The 20,401-nt window shown below is 39.0% G+C and overlaps 1 protein-coding gene across 2 annotated transcripts in view; it reads left to right on the top strand.

The window, feature by feature from the left end:
• KIAA1549 (KIAA1549 ortholog) overlaps nt 1–20,401 on the top strand; it is a 161,021-nt gene that overhangs the window by 129,674 nt on the left and 10,946 nt on the right. For both annotated transcript variants that reach the window (XM_061198794.1, XM_061198793.1), the window contains exons 16-18: nt 864–1,181; nt 11,797–11,843; nt 16,996–17,156. In XM_061198794.1, the coding sequence (XP_061054777.1) occupies nt 864–1,181; nt 11,797–11,843; nt 16,996–17,156 (526 nt within the window). The remainder of the gene's footprint in view (nt 1–863; nt 1,182–11,796; nt 11,844–16,995; nt 17,157–20,401) is intronic.

Below are 20,401 nucleotides of genomic sequence, written 5' to 3'. Positions count from 1 at the left end.
GGCATGGGGTCACCAGCCCCTTGAGCAGAACCTCTTCTCTTTTCAGTGTGTCAGTTGTAGTCATTGTGATGTTTGGGCTTCTGGGGCCACTGAGACCAGAAAGGCCTCTTCTTCCATTGGTTCCTTGTTTGTCTCTTACAGTTTACCGAGTGTATATTATGACAACATTTGGCTCAGAAGGTAGTATCAGGAAATAAGATTTTTAAAAAATCTTAATTGTTACTTGTGTCCCTGCCTCTTAGACAGTGGGTATAGAATATAATTTAAACTTTTCTTGTTGACTCATGTTATCCAGGGATACCACCATTTAAAAGAAGTTAGTTTCTGAACAAATAATTGACACTATTTACTGTTTGTAAAGAGTTGTTGTAATAGGTATTAAAATGGTTTATACACACGTAGTTGTAATATCGTGGTGCCTTTGAACTCTTTTGCGGGTGTATAGGGCTATTCTTCCTACTATTAATAGTCAATAGACTGCTTTAGTTTTGGGTTTCTGTATCTAGGGAAAGTCAACTAGGTATTTTAGTATATAGACTCTGACACATCATTTTTGGTTGCTAGGGGCTTTCAGGAAAAAATGTGCACTTCCAGGTACTGAGATACATTTCAGGGAGTTGATTGAGTTATTGGACAAATGACTGTTGAATATTTTTACTTTTTTCTTTCTTCTGATTCAAACTTTTTGCCCCCATGAAAGGTAATGCACATTCCTCAGCTGTGATTTGAAAAATTCTTACGGTAAACCCATTCCTCAATGTCAGTGAAAATTGTTAAATTCTTTTTTAGTCCTAGAGTTTTGTTTTTGGGTCTCCACAGAAGCTCGTGTCTGATTCTTCACTTTGCTGTTTCCCCCGCTGTAGTCTGATCCCGACCTCCCAGCAGATGTGCAGACACCGTCTTCAGCTGAGCTGGGGAGGTATCCAGGCCTGCCCTTCCCGGCCTCCCAGTACGTCCCACCCCAGCCGTCCATCGAGGAGGCGCGGCAGACCATGCACTCCCTCCTGGATGATGCTTTTGCCCTCGTGGCCCCCAGCAGCCAGCCCCCTAGCACTGCGGCTGCAGGCCCTGGCGTCCCAGCCGGCCTGCCTGTGAACAGCACCCCTTCCCGGGAAGAGAGACGAGCCACCCAGTGGGGGTCCTTCTACAGCCCAGCCCAGACGGCCAACAACCCATGCAGTGTAAGTGTGGACCTTCTAGAATTCTCTTATGGGCAAGATGTTGGAGCTTTGTTGCCTGACCGCCTCGTTTTCAGGATCCCTGCAATGCTCTTGTTGGATTTGATTGGAATTAAAGCTTGGATGATGAGTCTTAGTTTTTATTATCTTCTAGGTTAATTCTCAGTGTTGAAAGCATTCTTTTGTGCAACTAGGGGGTTTTGTGGAGGTATCTTCCTGAGTTCCCTTCATTGTCATGACATATAGGTGGAGTATGTGTCAAAATATATTCTCATTGATGTCTCCATAAGAGGTACAGTTAAGAATGTGCTAGAATCATTAAGCTTCTTTGTGTAGCCCACCTGGGACTGAAGAGGTGAGGTGAGGGTCTGGGAGTGTAGGCAGCTAGTCCACAAGTAGCCAAGCACAGTCATTTTCAAATACCAGATTTCCGCCTTGGGAGTTGACATTTCAGTGTTTCATCTGTCTTTGTGATCCTTTATTTTTTTCATATTCAGTCAGACCTTTCAAATGTACCTTCTCAAGTCACGGAGAAGAAGTAGAACTCAAGGATGTAGCATTAAATATTATTTTTTGCTAATTTCAGATTGAACGATCAGACTGAAACATATGACTCTGGAAAGATGTTAATAGGTTACAATTTAAATTTCTTCTTCAAGGAGTGTTTATACAGGGTTCCTCTAATTTTGTTAACCATATTAAGGTTAAATTGGGTGATAATAAACATATGTTAAAAGAATTTTCATCTCTGAAATTGGTATGAATTTTGAAAGTATGCTCTTCGCAATAGATTGTTTCCTTCAAGGCATGGTGGGCCTGAGGTATAGATAACGGCTACCTTGCAGGGGAGAAATATTCAATCTAGTCATTGTTGTTTTCAATATAAAAATATAGATTGTTTCAACAATAAATATTAAACTACTTCATAATTACAGTTGGTATATAATTGTAACTGGTAGTTTATAATCTTTAAGGAAATGGATGATACAGAACAAAACTCGGTGATAAAATGAATTTGACTGTAGCTGCTATATCTGTTTAAGCTTCTCTCATTTGTTTTTTCATTCAAATATATTTATGGAGCACCTGCCATGTTCTGGGTGCTCGGGATACAGAGGTGCATGATGCACAAATCCAGCTCTTACATCCCAGTGGGGGTATGTGGACAACTGAAGCAGTAACTTAGTACAGCACAGTGTGGCAGGTGTCATGGCAAGAGGAAAGTATGTGGGGGGAGCACTTGACCGAAAGTGCTTGGGAAGGATTTTATAGACAAAATGACATCTAAGTGGAAGTCTGGGGGTAATTAGTGGTTATCAATTAAAGAAGAATATTTCAGGTAGTGGGGAAGCTATCAGAGACACAGAAGTGAAAGTGTCTGATACAAACTCCCTCTTCTGGACAAGATGGAGGACAGGATCTAGATTTACCTTCTCTCCAGAAACAACTAAAATAACTGAACAAAATATATGGGTTTTCACAACATTGGACGTTAGAGATGAGTAGAACCCTACAGTCACCCCAACTTACTGTCTTGAGAGAGTTTCTAGCTATGGTGCAGGGCAGAAGACCCCAGGCAGAGCTCAGTGGTCTCCCTGAGTTGAGAAAACAGAGTTGAGAGTCTGGGGAGGAAAAAGCAGCTAGAGTTCACAATATACAGTGCAGGAAAGCAGAGGGATGCACAGAGAGATAATTCCAGAGAGCTGCATGGAATCTTCATCTGAGTACTGACCAGTCTTAAGTACAGAACTACCCCAGAAGATTCGCGGGAACAATCCTCAGAGCTCACATAAGCGTGGGAATATGTTCCTGCTGTGGGCTGAATTGTATTCCCCCCAAATTTGTATGTTGAAGCCTAAACCCCCATGCAAATATATTGGAGATAGAGTCCTGAAGGAGGAAATTAAGGTTAAATGAGGTCATAAGGTTGGAACCCTGATCTGATAGAACTGAAACTCTTAGAAGAAGAGCAAGAGATGCCAGAGGTCTCTCTCCACCATGTGAGGACACAGCAAGAAGGCAGCTGTCCACAAACCAGGAAGAGAACTCTCACCAACAGATGAACCCTGCTGGAAACTTGATTGTGGATTTTCCAGCCTCCAGAACTGTGAAAAAGTAAATTTCCATAGTTTAAGCAACCCAATCTGTGATATTTTGTTATGGCAGCCTGAGATGACTAATACAGTTTCTTGTGTACCAGTGTGAAAGACCTCATAATTCATGGAGCATCGATTAGAGTACTCAGAAGAGTTTTGCCTCAGTAGTGGGACAGCAAGCCCCAGGTTAAAGCTGCTCTCATTCTACCTAACACAGAAAAAAGTAAGACCTGAACCTGAACAAAGCTCAAGAATATTTATAAAGAAAACCAAAAATACACAGTATCCAACAAGGTCAACTTAATAATCAAAGTCTGGCATCCAATCAAACTAACCAGACAAGCAGAGAAGCAAGAAAATGGCATAGATGGTAGCATTAGAAGACAAAGATATTAAAAGAATTATTATTTGGAGTTTTATTAATTAGAATTATTAATGGAGTTCTGTATGTTCAAGAAACTAGAGGAAAGAGTGAACATATTAATTAGAAACATTGAAAATATTAAAGGATACAAATCAAATTTTGAAATGAAAACTATAATGTCTGAGATGAAAAATATGTACTGGATGGGATAAATGGTAGATTAGATTTGCAGAAGAAAAGATTAGTAAGCTTGAATGCGTAGTAATAAAAACTATCCAACATGAAACAAAGAGAGTAAATATTAGACTAAAAGATGAATAGCTCATTAGTGAGCTGTGGGACAACTTTAAGTAGACTAATATACATGTAATTGGAGTTCTTGAAGGAGCAGAGAGGGTGTCAGAAAAAAATAAAGGAATAATTTTTTCTGAATTTGATTGAAACTGTAAATCTGCAGATCCACAAAATTTGATGAACCATATGCACAAGAAATATGAGGCAAATATGATGAAATTGCTTAAAATAAGTGATAAAGATCTTTAAATTATCCAGAGAAAAAGGGCAGATATAACATACAGTGGAACAAAAGTAAGGATGACAGCAGAATTCTCATTGTCCAGAAAACAGTGGAACAAATATTTAAAGAACTGAAAGAAAAAACTGTCAACCTAGAATTCTATATCCAGTGAAAACCTCTTTCAAAAACTAAGGTGAAATAAAAACTTTTTTAGACACACAAAAGCTGAAAGAATGCATCACTGGCAGACCTGCTTTACAAGAAATGTTACAGAAAGTCCTTTAGGCAGAAGTAAAATGATACCAGATAAAGATCTGGACCTTCATAAATGAATGAAAAGCACTAGAAATGTAAATATGTGGGTAATTATAGGAAATTTTTTTCTTCATTATTTAAATCTTTTAAAAAGGTAATTGACTGTTTAAAGTCAAGTAGTAACAAAATATTGTGGGGTAGAAGTAAAATGTATGAAAACTATAGCACCCAGACCAAATGGGGAGAAGTAGAAGGGGACTGTTTTAATGTTCTTATACCATGCACAAAGTGGAATAATAGCACTTGAAGGTAGACTGTGATAAGTGAAAAATATATAACATATACCCTAAAGCAACCACTAAAAAAATAATAATAATAATTGTAGCTAATAAGCCAACAAAGGAGTAAAAATGAAATAATAAAAAGGTAGTCCAAAAGAAGGTGGAAAAAGAGGAAAAGGGGAACAAGGAACAGATGGGACAAACAGAAAGCAGATACCAAGATGGTAGATTTAAATCCAGACCTGTTGGTAATCATATTAAATGTGAACAGTTAAAGGGCAGAGATTGTCAGATTGGATAAAAAGCAAGATCCACTTATCCGCTGCTTATAAGACACCCACATTAAATATAAAGGCACAAGTAGGTTAAAAGTATGAAGAAGGATATACCATTGCTAATGCTAATCACAAAACCTGGAGTGGCTATACTAATATTAGCCAAAATAGTTCTCATAGTACAGAATATTACCAAGGATAAAGAAGATTATTTCATAATAATAAAGTGGCCAATTCATCAAGAAATCATAAAAATCTTTGAAAAGACAACCCTCAGAATGGGAGAAAATATTTGCAACTGACAAAGGATTAATCTCCAAAATATACAAGCAGCACATGCAGCTCAATATCAAAAAAACAAACAACCCAATCCAAAAATGGGTGGAAGACCTAAATAGACATTTCTCCAAAGAAGATATGCAGATTGCCAACAAACACATGAAAGGATGCTCAACATCACTAATTATTAGAGAAATGCAAATCAAAACTACAATGAGGTATCACCTCACACCGGTCAGAATGGCCATCATCAAAAAATCTACAAACAGTAAATGCTGGAGAGGGTGTGGAGAAAAGGGAACCTTCTTGCACTGTTGGTGGGAATGTAAATTGATACAGCCACTATGGAGAACAGTATGGAAGTTCCTTAAAAAACTAAAAATAGAACTACCATATGACCCAGCAATCCCACTACTGGGCATATACCCTGAGAAAACCATAATTCAAAAAGAGACATGTACCACAATGTTCATTGCAGCACTGTTTACAATAGCCAGGACATGGAAGCAACCTAAGTGTCCATCGACAGATGAATGGATAAAGAAGATGTGGCACATATATACAATGGAATATTACTCAGCCATAAAAAGAAACAAAATTGAGTTATATGTAATGAGGTGGATGGACCTAGAGTCTGACATACAGAGTGAAGTAAGTCAGAAAGAGAAAACCAAATACTGTATGCTAGCACATATATATATAGAATTTAAAAAAGAAAAAAAGGTTGTGATGAACCTAGGGGCAGGTCAGGAATAAAGATGCAGCCATAGAGAATGGACTTGAGGACATGGGGAGGGGGAAGGGTAAGCTGGGATGAAGTGAGAGAGTAACATTGACATATATACACTACCAAATGTAAAAGAGATAGCTAGTGGGAAGCAGCCGCATAGCATAGGGAGATCAGCTCGGTGCTTTGTGACCACCTAGACGGGTGGGATAGGGAGGGTGGGAGGGAGACGCAAGAGGGAGGGGATATGGGGATATATGTATACATATAGCTGATTCACTTTGTTATACAGCAGAAACTAACACAACATTGTAAAGCAATTATACTCCAATAAAGATGTTTTTAAAAAAGTATAAATAAAAAGAATTTTAGAATGAATGGATCTTTTTAAACAAAACAAAACAAAATAGAAGTCATAAAAATCTTGAATGTTTATGTGCCTAGTAATAGAGCTTCAAAATACATGAAGCAAAAACTGACAGAACTGCATGCATATATAAACAAATCTACAATTCTGGTCAGAGATTTCAACACTCCTCTTTCAGTAATTGATAGCAGGGATGCAGTCAACCCTTGAAATTAGTTCTGGGGAACTAATGGGAAGTGGGAAGTAAAAGTGGTGAGATGTGAGGCAGGAGAGGGAAAGGAAGAAGCGGAGAGGTTAGGAGCCTAGACCTCATCCTGAGGGTAGTGCCTGGATACTGAAGGGTTTTGAGCAGGCTAGAGACATCATTAGGTGTGCCTTTTGGAAAGATTGCTCTCATTTTACACTGGAGAGTGGTTTGTCACAGTGCAAGAGAGGAAGAATCAGCATGGCTTCAGCATGTTTAATTGCTGATGGCACTGAGCCAGTGTAGGAGGAGAGCTTGCTGATACAGGAAAGGGGATCCAGAGTACCAGTGGAGGAATTATCTTTAGAAATGAAGGGATATATTTCTTCCAGTTTAATGGGAGGGAGAAAGAATTGGGTGCAAGTACAATCAGGTTTGTAGTTGGGTGGCAGTACATTGCAGGACCACCCATCTCATGGTTTCTTTTCTCATAGTAGAGAAAGCAGAGTCATCTGTTGAGAATGAGACAAGTGTGGCAAGGCAAGGCAGGAGGGTTGAGGGAGAGTAGAAACTTGAAATACTTATTGTAGAGAATGAGAGAAAACAGATTAGGGACGTGGGAGTAATTACTTAGCATTGAGGCCACTGTTCAGACTGACGATCATGAAATTATAGTGGCACAAATTAAAGTTCTGTAGTTTTGTTTATCAGCATTCAGATACCCAGGTGTAGACAAGGAGAAAACAGGCAGTTGGATTGATCTGGAGCTGGGGCTTTATCAGGCATATGTGATGAAAGGACAACTGGGAAGAGATGTGCAGATCAGAGGGTGCATTTGAAGTGATGATAGACCATACACTGAAAGGGAAAGTAGTGGGCAATTAAACATGCTGGAGCTTTGTAGATTCTTCCTCTCAAATCTACCCACTGCATTACACTGGTTGGAGCCATCATCATCTCTCACCAAGATTATTGGAAGATTTCCTAATCATCTCCCTGCCTGTGGTCTTGAAAGTAGGATGTCAGGGTGGTGGCTGACAAGTAGAATGCCGTTTATTGGTGTTGAGCAGACCAGGAAGCTGAGAGGCTAACACAGTAGATGCATCCTATAGGTGACAGGAGGACTTGGAGTGAAGAGGGAGACCTTCCAGGAGCCTTTTTGCTTAGTCGCGTTTTTCCAAAAGGAGAGCTCTCATCTCACTTCCCGACCTGAACTTGTTTGCTGCTGGCATCTACGTGTTGCTTCTCTTTGCTCCTTGAATTGTTCAGCGCAGAAATTTGTGGCCATCTTAATTTCTCCCTTTCTGATAGAAGATGTACATGTCATATCCTCTAGGAAGCGTAAATAGTTCTTGGCATTCAACCAGTTTTTCTGAATCATTTTCCACCCTGAATAACCAACGTCCATTTTATCTTTGGATTCAATTCTTTCATTCACCTCAGGGAAACTTTCTTTTATTTTATTTCTGAAGTAATTGTCTTACTCTGTTCTATTTATTGGAGTTGAAGGTACCAATTTTTTTTTTTTTTTTAATTAATTAATTTATTTATTTTTGGCTGTGTTGGGTCTTCGTTTCTATGCGAGGGCTTTCTCCAGTTGTGGCGAGTGGGGGCCACTCTTCATCGCGGTGCGCGGGCCCCTCACTGTCGCGGCCTCTCCCGTTGCAGAGCACAGGCTCCAGACTCACAGGCTCCAAACGCACAGGCTCAGTAGTTGTGGCTCACAGGCCCAGCTGCTCCGCGGCATGTGGGATCTTCCCGGACCAGGGCTTGAACCCGTGTCCCCTTCATTGGCAGGCAGATTCTCAACCACTGCGCCACCAGGGAAGCCCGGTACCAATTATTTTTACGTTGGCTCATCTTTGTCTCTTTTCTGTATCTATCATTTATCTCTAATTGCTTTAGCTACTTTGTTCTTTTTTCTCTGCATTCAATTATGGTTATCATGGGCCTTTTCTCTGCGGCATTGATTTGCTTTTAAACCATATCTATTCTTTTCCCCATTAGTTGATTTCTTAAAGTCATACTGGCATTATTTTGGTCCTCACATTATTTCCATAGTTCTGTGGTCTCCCATTTTGTTGTTTTATTACCACATCTTTGAAATTAAAAAGAGGAATGGCTGTTCTTACTAAGTTAGGGGCCACATTGTGCTGCCAGAATCTTTCCTTCCCCCCTTGGCCACTGCTTTTCTCAGTTTATGGCATATTTTACCCATTTATTTACTTGTTTGGTTTCTGCTGATCAAGTGGGGCAGTAATTTTTGACAGATTTGGATTCCTATTTTTATTCTTTCCTCATTGTTCATGCGTGTTGCAGATTAACGATTCCGTGATAATGCCTTACTCCTCCATCTTAACCAAAAACTCAGACCCATAGCAAGATTGTTATAAATAGTCTTATCGAGTGGTTTTGATGTGAACTTTTGATGTTACCCTTCATATTTTGATGGGAGTGGTAGCAATTTAATCTAGTGGAAAATCAGAATCATTGGCTGTATTTGGGCAAATCTAATGTAACTTCAGCGTGTTTATAAATTGGTTGTAAAGTTACTGTTTGTTGGCAGGAGGAACCTGATCACCTTTTATTTGCTCCTGCTGACTACGGTAAAAAACCACAGGAATGTGGATTTCAAGGTGCCTTCAGTTACCCTATGAACCTTTATTTACCATCTGATGACATTTTTATTTCTTTTTTGCCAGCGTAAAGATGTTAGTTATACGTTGGTGAGTCAGGCCACTTAATAGGTGGTATTTCTGCTTTCCTGAGTAAAGTTAACCTCCGTGGAGTTGTCCTCTAAGTAGCAGGTGTGAATACCTGAGCTGAGATATTTTACGAGCAGACCTTACCATCTGGTTGCTTTACCTCAGGCCCCTCCAGACTCCACTCACCACTTGCCTTTCTTGCTCTGTTGGCTTGTTTTATACTGTATAGAAAGAAAGGATGCATTAAAATGGGATTTTTATTCACCTAGCTTATTGAAACCTTAAAGTTCTCTTTTGTCCTCCAAACTTTTTTACACGTGTGACCCACTTAAAGGAAATGCCTGCCATCTGTCTGCGATTTTTTTTAAAACCTTTTCACTGGGGGCATGTAGTCTCTAGAAAAATAGTATCCTTTTTCTGAGTACAATAGATTGGAAATGCCTAGCACTACAATAATAAAACGGTTAAAGAGTAGATAGCTACTTTGCATTGATTTTCTTTTAGTTTATCACTTATTAGATCTTTTGAAATCCTGATAGGTAAACCGTTAAGCCTTGATCCTTGTTTTTGGTTTTATTTTGCATGTGACTATGTTTAAAAAGTCCAAACTGTGCTGAAAGCACAAGGGCCACTGTAAATAATCTTTATCCAGTCTCAGATTTCTGTTTAATTATTTGGAAAAGGAATTGACACTCCTTTTCATCCTATTTCTCTCTTCTTCCATAATCCCCTTTGGCTTTTTTACCTCAGTTGAGGAACTCTACAGGGTTCTAATCTCTCTCCCTTTGCCAAGGGAAGGGAAGCAGTGAGGGTCAGAGGTGAAGTAATTTGAGCACAGTTTCATGTCTAATAATCCCTTCAGAATTCTGTGAGGTACAGAGATTGTTCTGTACTTCTTGGCCTAAGGAAATATACCAAGGGAAGTGGAGTAGTTTGGTCAGTGTGTCTGACTCCAAAGCTCCTACTCCCCCCCAAACCCCGCAAAGTAGCGATTTATTCAAGAGGGAAAGTCTGGTTTTAGGAATTATGGGTGGTGCAGCCCAGTGGTTAAAAGCATGTCAGAAAGATAAATTAGGAGGAAATTGTTTAACTTCCTTGTGTGTTGGTTTCATCTGTAAACAGAGATAGTCAGCACTTTTTTGTGTTGCTGTGGGCCTGAGTTAGTGTTCATATAGTGAATAACAAAATAATAATTCAGTAAATGGCAGCTTAGAAAAATAAAGATCTAATATTAGAGCAGGTCCAGAAGCAAGGCTGACTTACTAACTTAACTTGGAGCTCCTGATCCTGGACAACCTATTGGTTTAAACTAACTGGAATTGGATGGATGCTGTCCAGAGTTACTATCCTGCTAAAATACCTGATTCCAAAATAATGATTCATAGTTGTTGAAAAGAAGTGTTAAAATCCGAGTCCCACGTATGCTAGGGTTAAGATATGTTGATTTCATGAGGAATGCAACATAGGTCTAGGTTTCTTTAAATCTGGGAGACTTCTTTGGTGGCACAGTGGTTAAGAATCTGCCTGCCGATGCAGGGGACACGGGTTCGATCCCTGGTCGGGGAAGATCCCACATGCCACAGAGCAACTAAGCCCAGGTGCCACAACTACTGAGCCTGCGCTCTAGAGCCCAAGAGCCACAACTACTGAGCCCACACACCACAACTACTGAAGCCCGTGTGCCCTAGGGCCCGTGTGCCGCAACTACTGAGCCCATGTGCTACAACTACTGAAGCCTGCGTGCCTAGAGCCTGTGCTCTGCAGCAAGAGAAGCCACCGCAATGAGAAGCCTGCACACCGCAACGAAGAGTAGCCCCTGCTCGCCGCAACTAGAGAAAGCCTGCGCACAACAACGAAGACCCAATGCAGCCAAAAAAAAAAAAAAAAATTCTGGTGCCATCTTGTTTCAGTCAAAGAGCACTTGGTTAGTTAGTGCAAGTTAGTTCAAGTAAAAAGAGTTGATTGAAGGATACACGGACACCTTATGGAATTTAAGGGCAGGGAGTATTGGCTGGGCCTCCTTGGTACTAGAAAACTGTCAGAAACTGAAGGTGTTCACTTCACCTTTTAGGGTCTAACTTATGGTTCTCTTTATATTCTTTCTCTTTTTATAGCAGTCTACAACATGGTACGACATTTGCATTGTTTAGTTTCTTGAGTGTATTTGACTTGCTATTGGGCACCCACTAGATCTGGTGACCATTGTGGCCCATGTTGATAGAGTCATTTATACTAAATGTGGCCATTTAAGGCCCACCTTTTTAGCAGAAGATACAGGTTTGTAGAGGATAAGCGTACAGAGAAGAGCAGGTGCAGAAACCCTGTTATTAATATTTTCACAAAAGAAAGAAAGGTCTAGAAACTAGTTGTGTGTTTATTAGCCCAGTTCCCCAAACTGAAACTTCTAGCATTACTTGATGGCAGAATGCCCTGATAGCATGCTAACTTTTTATGAGAAAATAATTCTCTTGGAAGTTGATCCTGCAAATCTAAATTTGTAAGTTTGCTGTTGTCACTTTATAATAAGTATTGAATGTTAATCTTCATCTTCTTTTGAATTTCTTCCAGAGATATGAAGACTATGGAATGGCTCCCCCATCAGGCCCATTACCAAGGTAAGGTTTTTCGGAGAAAATGTATCAGGACTTTCTCACATATGCTGTTACTTAAATTTTGCAAATTTGTTTCTTTTAGCTAATATGAGCAGATGAAAAACTCTTGAGTTGTGTGTTATCTTGATCTAACCAGAAGAGGAGGAAAAAAGTTGGAATTTAAGTCCAGCTTCCAGTAGTGACAGACTAGATAATTTGCTGATGATAACTGGAAAAGCTAGACAAGATTTAAAAATATAAACAAAAAACCAGGTGGCTAACAGGGCAGTGAAGCAGTATGGGGCCAAGATCCAGCAAATCCAGAGAGATGAGCCCTGCCTTTCTCCCACGGATACCTGCTGATTCCAGAGGAGGTGACTGAGAAGCTGAGCAAAACTTTTGACAAACTCATGAGGCTTGGAGTCTTGAAAATGCACCATTTCGAAAGTTGTGTGGTACATCTAAAGCCATGTTAGTGGGCACTTTGATGCCTTGAAAGACTCAAAATATATTTGAAAAGAAAAATGGCTGAAAATCAATAATCTAAGTGTCTGTCTCAATGTTAAAAAAAGATCTAATAAACCTAGGGAAGTAGAAGGAAGGAAATAATAAAAATAAGAATAGAAATTAATGAAGTAGAAAACAAATACCATACTAAAGAAGATCAACAAAGCTGAAAGTTAGTTCTTTGAAAAATTCCTAGAAAGAGAAAACCTGAATAGTCCTATAACTATTGAGATTAAAGTCATTATTAAAATTCTTCCCACAAAGGAAACTTCAGGGCCAGGTGGCTTCAACAGTGAATTCTACCAAACACTGAAGGAATAAAAGATACCAATGTCATACAAACTCTGCTAAAGAACAGAAAAAAGAGAAAACACTCCTCAACTCATTTTATGAGACCAGCATAACCCTGATACCAAAGACAAGAAGGACAAGGACATTGCAAGAAAGGAAACATTAAAGGCCAGTTTCATTCCTGAACATAGATGCCAAAAATTTGAAACTATATATTAACAAGTATATCCAGCAATAAAGTCAATAGGATATCTATCATATCATAATCAAATTGGATTTTTTTCCAGCAGTGCAAGAGTAATTTAAAATTTTTAAAAATCATTGTAATTTTCCATTTTGCAGTGAATAAAGGAGGAAAATGTTCTCATTTCAATAGATAACAACATTTGATAAAGTTCAACATCCATACATGGTAAAAATCTTAGCAAACACAGGATAGAAGCAGACTGATAGTAATCTGATAAAAAGGTATCTTGGCAAATATTGCTTAATGGTGAAATGTTAAAAGCTTTCCCCTTGAGAGCAAGAGCAAGACAAAGATGCCTGCTTGCATTACTTCTATTCAGCATTGCCCTGTGGGGTCCTAGCCAGTATAATAAGGCAAGAAAAAGAAACAAAAGGATTAAGGAATTCAAAGAGAGAAATAATACTGTTATTATTCACAGATGATATAATTTTGTAGTAGAAAAAACTAAAGTGTCAACACATGAATTGTTAGAAGTAAGCGACTTTAGCAAGTTGGCTAAATAGCAAGATAGTTAAATTACAAGGTAGCTGGATACGAAGATTACAAAGATCAGTATACAGCATTATAAGACCGGTATACAAAAATCTGTTCTGTTTATGAGCAGTTACAGAAAATAAAAAATTTTAAAGATACTATATAAAATAGCATTCAAAAATATAAAATACCTCAGGATAAATCTAACTGAAGATATTCAAGCCTTCTAAAGAAAGAGTTTCATGGATTGTGCAACTCAATATTTTTTAAATGTCAATTCTCCCCAAGTGATCTATAGATTTATTGCAGTCCCATTCAAAATCCCAATAGTTTGTTGGGTTTTTTAATACATGGAAACTGACAAACTAACTCTGAAATGTATGTGGAAATGCAAAGGGCCAAGAACAGCCAAGACACTTTGAGAAAGAAGAATAAGATGTTAGCACTGTTCTAAATGTTATAAATTACTGTCAAGGAATTAAGAGTGTGGTATTGTTATAAAGCAAGACAAATAGACCATTAGAACAGAAGAGAGGGTTGGTAATTCAGACCCACATGTGAATAGACAGTTGATTTATTTCAATGAAGGAATTGTAGATAAACAGAGTCTCAGAAATTATATTCAACTATCCCTTTAATGATTGGAAGTCACACAGAAGTAGGAATGTTACCTGCTTCCTCCTTACTTTTTCTTTTTTAAAAAATTTATTATTTATTTATTTTTGGTTGCATTGGGTCTTTGTTGCTGCGTGCGGGCTTTCTCTAGTTGTGGCGAGCGGGGGCTACTCTTCGTTGCGGTGCGCGGCTTCTCACTGCGGTGGCTTCTCTTGTTGTGGAGCACGGGCTCTAGGTGCGTGGGCTTCAGTAGTTGTGGCACGTGGGCTCAGTAGTTGTGGTTCGCGGACTCTAGAGTGCAGGCTCAGTAGTTGTAGCGCACGGGCTTAGCTGCTCCGCGGCATGTGGGATCTTCCCAGACCAGGGCTCAAACCCGTATCCCCTGCATTGGCAGACAGGTTCTTAACCACTGCGCCCCCAGGGAAACCCACTCTTTCTTTATTTTTCTTTATTTGCCCTCATTTTCAGCAGGGTTTCTTTTATTTTTCCCCAACCCTCCTCCCCCACCAAGGCAGTGCTTTGTGGTCCAAAAGCAACAAAGTAAAGGGAACAGGTGGAGACTAGGTGATACCGGGCAGAAGCTAATGATAGGGGGACCAGGTGATCTGATTTGCCCAGTTCAGTGCTAATTTACACCTGTTGTTCAGCATAATTATTAATAAATTTCACTCTCAAAAGTGTTCTGGTTTGGATGATAAATTTTACGGTCACCCAAGATAAAAGATTCTAGAGTATTTGGAGTGCACTGGACTATCTGAGCACACAATTTAGGATTAAAAGGATGCAAATGTAGGCAGGAGGGTGCTAAGTGACTGGGTAAAGCAGAAATAATTAAGTAAAGGGCAAGAGATAGTTCCTGGGTGGATGGTCCAGAGATCATGATTAGGTTAGGTGAGCTCCAGTTTACAGACCTGGAAGAAGGAGTGTGCATTGGCTAAGCTCTTAGATATGTAAGGCCAGAGAGGTCAGACATCTGTTTCCGAGGTCAATCTAAAATAGCAGCAGTTATTTAAAGAGATTAATATAGGTAGACTGAGTTTCAGTTTATGAGCTGTACTCCAGAAATGACAGTATAGAATAAGGGCAAGTTGGTGTACTTTCTCATCGAACAGGTATAATCTATTAATTACTACTTAACTGTCATTTGCAAGAAACTGTAATTAAATTATCATCCTTTTTTTATTCTTAAATTTCTTTAGCAGAGTGGTTCTCAGGGTGAGATTCTTAGATCCCTAGAAGTTCCTTGAGACCCGTTCAGGGAGGTCTGTCAGGTCAAAACTATTTTTATATAATATTAAGTTGTTATCTGACTTCTCTCATTCTGCTGACCCTTGCACCAAGGTGCGAAAGCAATGGTGGGTGAAACTGTGGTGCCTTAGCATGCATCCAGACGGTGGCACCCAGCTGTTGAAGGACTTGCACCAGTGTTCTTCACTGCTGGGCAATCACAGCTTTTTTTAAAATGCCAGTTATATGTTAGTATGTCATTGATGAAGTAGTAAAAATTAATTTTACTAAACCTAGACCCTTGAGTCTCTAACATTCTGGGTGACAAAAGAGGAGATGCATATAAAGCACTTTTGCTGAATATGGCCTTTTGAAGAAAGGCACTTGTTCAGTTGTTTGAGTTGAGAATTGAACTAACTGGTGCCGTGTTTTTCCTTGAACAAACAGCCAGCGGACTTGGGTGTTTGGCCTCGAAAATGAACCTGTCACTTGAAGGAAAACAACTGGCAGCATTTGTTGCCAATAATAAAATTGAGCTTTCAGGTGAAAATTAGAATTTTGGAAACTTGTCTGCCACTGTGCAATTGACAGCTTCCTAGTACTTAAAGCCTTCTCTGATGAGCTCAATGGTGATATTAATGAATGTGATTTGGGGTTACTGTAAAATAAAATGTGTCAATAAAATAAAAGTCTGCATAACTCATTGAACCAATATTTTCCAAATGACCAATGTCATAAAACCATGCATAGATCTATTCAAAGTGCAAGAAAGACCAGTGGTTTTAATGTAACAGAGATGAAAAGTTCATTGATACTGTTTCAGAGTCTGTATTGCCACTCACCCTTAAGGAAATATTGTTGAGTTCTGGTGTGGTTTCAAAGAAGAATATTTAACGGAAATACTATTTGAATATTATCTGGAAAGGCTATTAAAATCTTCCTCCTTTTCCCAACTACATATTTATGTGAGGTGAGCTTTTCTTCTTAAAATAACTGATGGCAACTGATTGAATACAAAGTATATGAGAATCCAGATGTCTTCTCTTAAGGACATTTTTTTAAAATGTAGAATTCTTCTCATTTAATTTTGGGGGGGATTGGAAAATATAGTTAATTTTATGAAAAATGTTGCCATGTAATAGGTTTAATATTGTTATTTTTAAGTGAATTTTTCATTTTTTCAGTTTTAATTTTGAACATGAAAACTATCTATAGATACGGTCCACATAAACAAAAGCTCTTAGGAGCCCTCATTTTTATGAGTGCAAACGCATCCTAGAACTAAATAGTTTGAGAACCACTGCTTTAGAGCACTGGTTTTTAGCCTTGATGAAGCTCAGTATCATCAATGGAGCTTTAAAAACTACCAGTGTCTGGGTCCCACGTCTAAAGAGCGTGTTTTCATTGGTCTCGGGTGCAGCATGGGCTCCCCAGGTGACGCTACCGTGCAGCCAAGGTTGAGAACCACCCCTTTAGTTGGGCGCTGGAGGTGAACGGGCCCCGGAGCTTGAGCCACACCCTCTTTGGGTCTGTAAACTAGAGCATTTCTTCTTCAGTCATCCAGCAGATTGGACAAGCATCAGCTGTGTTCCAGCGTGTATACTGGATGGTATATATACTTTTCATAGCACTGGCGATTTGTCAGTGAGCAAATAGAGTCCCTGCCCTTGGGGAGCCTGTGTTCTGGGAGAGGAGATGGGTAATAAGCCAACAGACAAATAGGTCTTATTTTTCCTTAAGGGCTGAGGGTGGACCTAATAAAGTGCCAGAGTCAGGCAAGTGTGGTCCTGACGCTTGGGTGCGCTTCGCTTCCAGACCAGGTTTTGGCCCCGGTTTGCTGCAGTCTGCGGAGCTGGTGCCTGCCGAGCCCCAGCAGCCCCAGGCCTCGTCCGAAGCCACCTCGTTTGCTGCCCGAGGGATCTACTCTGAGGAGGTGCCATCGGTGGCCCGGCCTCGGCCTGTCGGGGGCACCACAGGTACATGTGGCTATTTACCTTGCGTTTCCTTTTAGCTAACTTCTGCAGAGATCATTTTCGACTTCCCAGAGTATCAGCATCCCGTTACTGGCCTCTTCCGCCGGTAAGAGCCGCGTCCCCTCGGATCCCGGTGAAGATGTAGGGCTGGGGAGGTAGGAAAGGAGAGAGTGGCTGAGATCCCAAGACTGACGGCCTCTGATTTGTTCCTGAGTAAGTGTCTCGAAAACAGTCCCTTCACATGGAATTCACACCCACACCTCTTCCAGGGAAAACGTTTCTGAAGTCTTACAGTGAACTGAAAGACCTATTTCTGAGTGCTTGCAATGGCACGAAAACAAGCGTTTATTTTAAAGAAGGCACTTTTCCAGTTTGTAATAAGCAACCTAAAAGTTAATGGAAAGTGACCAAAGCGAGATTTGTGTTTTATTTGGTCATTTCTGGGAGGGTATAACCACTGTTTTCTCCTCGAGCCTTACCTCCTTCATTTTTTCCCCTCTATTAATAATCATCTTTTTCTCGTTCTAAAATGTCCTTGTCATTTTCCCATGCCTCTATCTATGCCTGTCCCTTCCCTGCTGTCACACATGGGCAGAGTCGGCAGTGGAGGGCCTGGGGAAGCTGGTGGCCACATGGAACTGTTCTAGGTTTTTTTCCACCTCCTCTTTCAAGTCATCATTAAAGGAACAATCTTAGTGTCATTTGTGAGTAACCAGTGCAGTTCTTTACTTGGTAATTCAACAGTGAAAGGTCACATTTTCTGAAGTTGTCTTCTAATTCATTACTAAACTTTTAAGTCTTTGCACACTACTTTTCTTTACTTTTAGTATTTAGGTTTGCTTTAATTACCTGTTGGAATTCAAATAAAAATCTATACCAGATTATCTCCACATAGGAAATAAAAGTTCTCAGTTTATGTTCTTGAAAGAACATAAAGTGCCCAATTTCTGGAGCTCGTGAAGCCAGAGAGAAAGTATGTTTTATTTTTAAAGGATTCTAAAATATATTTTAATTAGTTGTTTGAGAAACATTACACATAATGTGGTTTACTTGTAAAACTACAATATTTAGTATATTCAATGTAAAGATACAGGGAATTATTTTTCAGACCAAAATTAAAGTTTAGGGATTAAAATTTTTTCATATATTCAGTTTTGCTTTTTTAGAAAAAGAGCTTAGAAATACCAGTGTTTTAACAATCTTTTTTGTCAGTTTTTGAGATGCATGTAGAGATTTGAGGAAGGGAAGAGCCCTTAGAATTTTGGTAAAGCAAAAAAGGTATAATGGTTTCTGAATTGAGTGTCCTTAATAATTATATCCAGATTAGGAATTAATTTATTTTCAGAAAATGAGAAGAAAAGAAAAAAATACATTTGTCTCAGAGTCTCCTGGGAATTTTGTGATAATAGTTGAACCCACAACAAATCCTCATCAAGTTTAGTAGATGCTTGACGTTTATGAGGGATTCATTCTGAGATCTTTGTAAATCCCCAAATTTTCAAACACTGCTAGACCTCATAGTTGATTTCCCTAATCAGTCCAACAGAAGTGTAAGTGGATCAGCTAAGAGACCCCTTCCAGACCCATAATGAGAGACACTGCTGGTCGTTGACACACAGCACCCAGCATGGCTGAGCTGATATTCTGACAAGGCAGTTGGCTGGTCGGCCTCCACCAGGTTGCCTGAGACCCAGTCTTGTGCCCCAGATTACAAATCACTGTTGCATGTCATGAAACTTCATCTCATGAATAGTTGATACTATGAACACTGATTTGTGCATATCACTCAGTGTTCCCAAAACATCTGTGTACTTTAAGATCCTGAGCTCTTTCCATTTCTTTCTTTTTTTTTTTTTCTTTCTGTTTCTTGTACAGCTACTCTAAAAAGTCCTCGAAGTTCATTATTACTCTGTCTTACTGCACTTTATTACCAGGGCTCAGAGCCCATCTTTTATTTTCCCTGTTCATTTCCTTCCTTTTGGAGGCTGATGCTTTAATAAGAGGAGCCATTACATGTTAAATAATTTATTTTGCTATTTTCTCATTTTCTGGAGAATATACAGTTTTATAATGTCATCAAGTAACTAGTTTAGGCCAATTACAAATTTATGATAATTGATGGACAATTATCCAGTGTGGTCTTTTTGGCAGTTCTTGTATTTTGCATTGTCTGTCAATCAACAAAGCAAAGAATGTATCCTGATAGCCTACATGATTTCCCATACCTTGCAGGTGCTGTGCTTTGCAGTGCGTCTTGTTTCCCTTATTAATTGTTTTGTATTTGAACCTTGTTGCATAGCACTTATACCAAACAGAATATTCAGACATATTCATTTTTAATCTGGAGGAATATAGAAATTATATGTATGAAATATTTGAAGAGGAAGTTATTTTCTAATAATTTGCCATAAGAGATTAAATGGAAAAAATACTAAGATATACTAGAAAAGTTACTTTTCCGACTATGTAAAATTATCAAATATGTATATGTCTAAAAATTACCAAAAGCAAAAGGAAAGTAGTACCTAGGAAGATTTACAGCAGATATGACCAAGAGATAGTCTTATTATAGAGAATGGCTCTTAAATTGATAAATGGGCAAACTGCAAAAGATAAACAGGCAAAGGACAGGAAGAAGGAATGCACAAAAGAAATGTGTGTATATCATATGAAAGTAAACATGAAAAATGTCCAGTTTTGAAAATGATTAAAGAAATGCAAATTAAAACCATGATGAGCCACCATTTCAATCATGAAATTGTTTTTTATAATAATGTGATGTGGTAAAATTAGCATTCGGTTTCTTTATCTGTACAATGGGGATAACATTAGTACTTACCTCTTATGGTTGTTTGATGATTGAAGACGATAACAAATGTAAAGTGCTTAAAATAGTGCGTGGCATATAACAAATTTCAATAAATATTAGTTGCCATTGTTATTATTATTACTATTGTATTATTTCCGGTGATGGTGTAAATTGTTAAACTTTCGGAAAGCAGCTTGGCAATATAACTTCATGAGCCTTTGATTTGGTAAATTTGGGAATATAGGCTCCCCTCACCGAAGAAATGCAAAATACTGGAGAAAAACTACATGTACAAAGATGTTTATTGGAGCATTATTCAGAATAGCAAACAACCGAGCTCCCTCAATACCCAGTTACAAGGGCATCAGTAGTAAACTGTACAGCTATTTAAAATGAAGAGCTCAGATAGAGCCAGAAAAAGGGAATTTAATATTTCCTG

Source organism: Eubalaena glacialis, chromosome 8 (assembly GCF_028564815.1).
Source record: "Eubalaena glacialis isolate mEubGla1 chromosome 8, mEubGla1.1.hap2.+ XY, whole genome shotgun sequence".
In the NCBI taxonomy this organism is placed as follows: domain Eukaryota; kingdom Metazoa; phylum Chordata; class Mammalia; order Artiodactyla; family Balaenidae; genus Eubalaena; species Eubalaena glacialis.
This window is presented reverse-complemented; position numbering and strand designations above follow the sequence as displayed.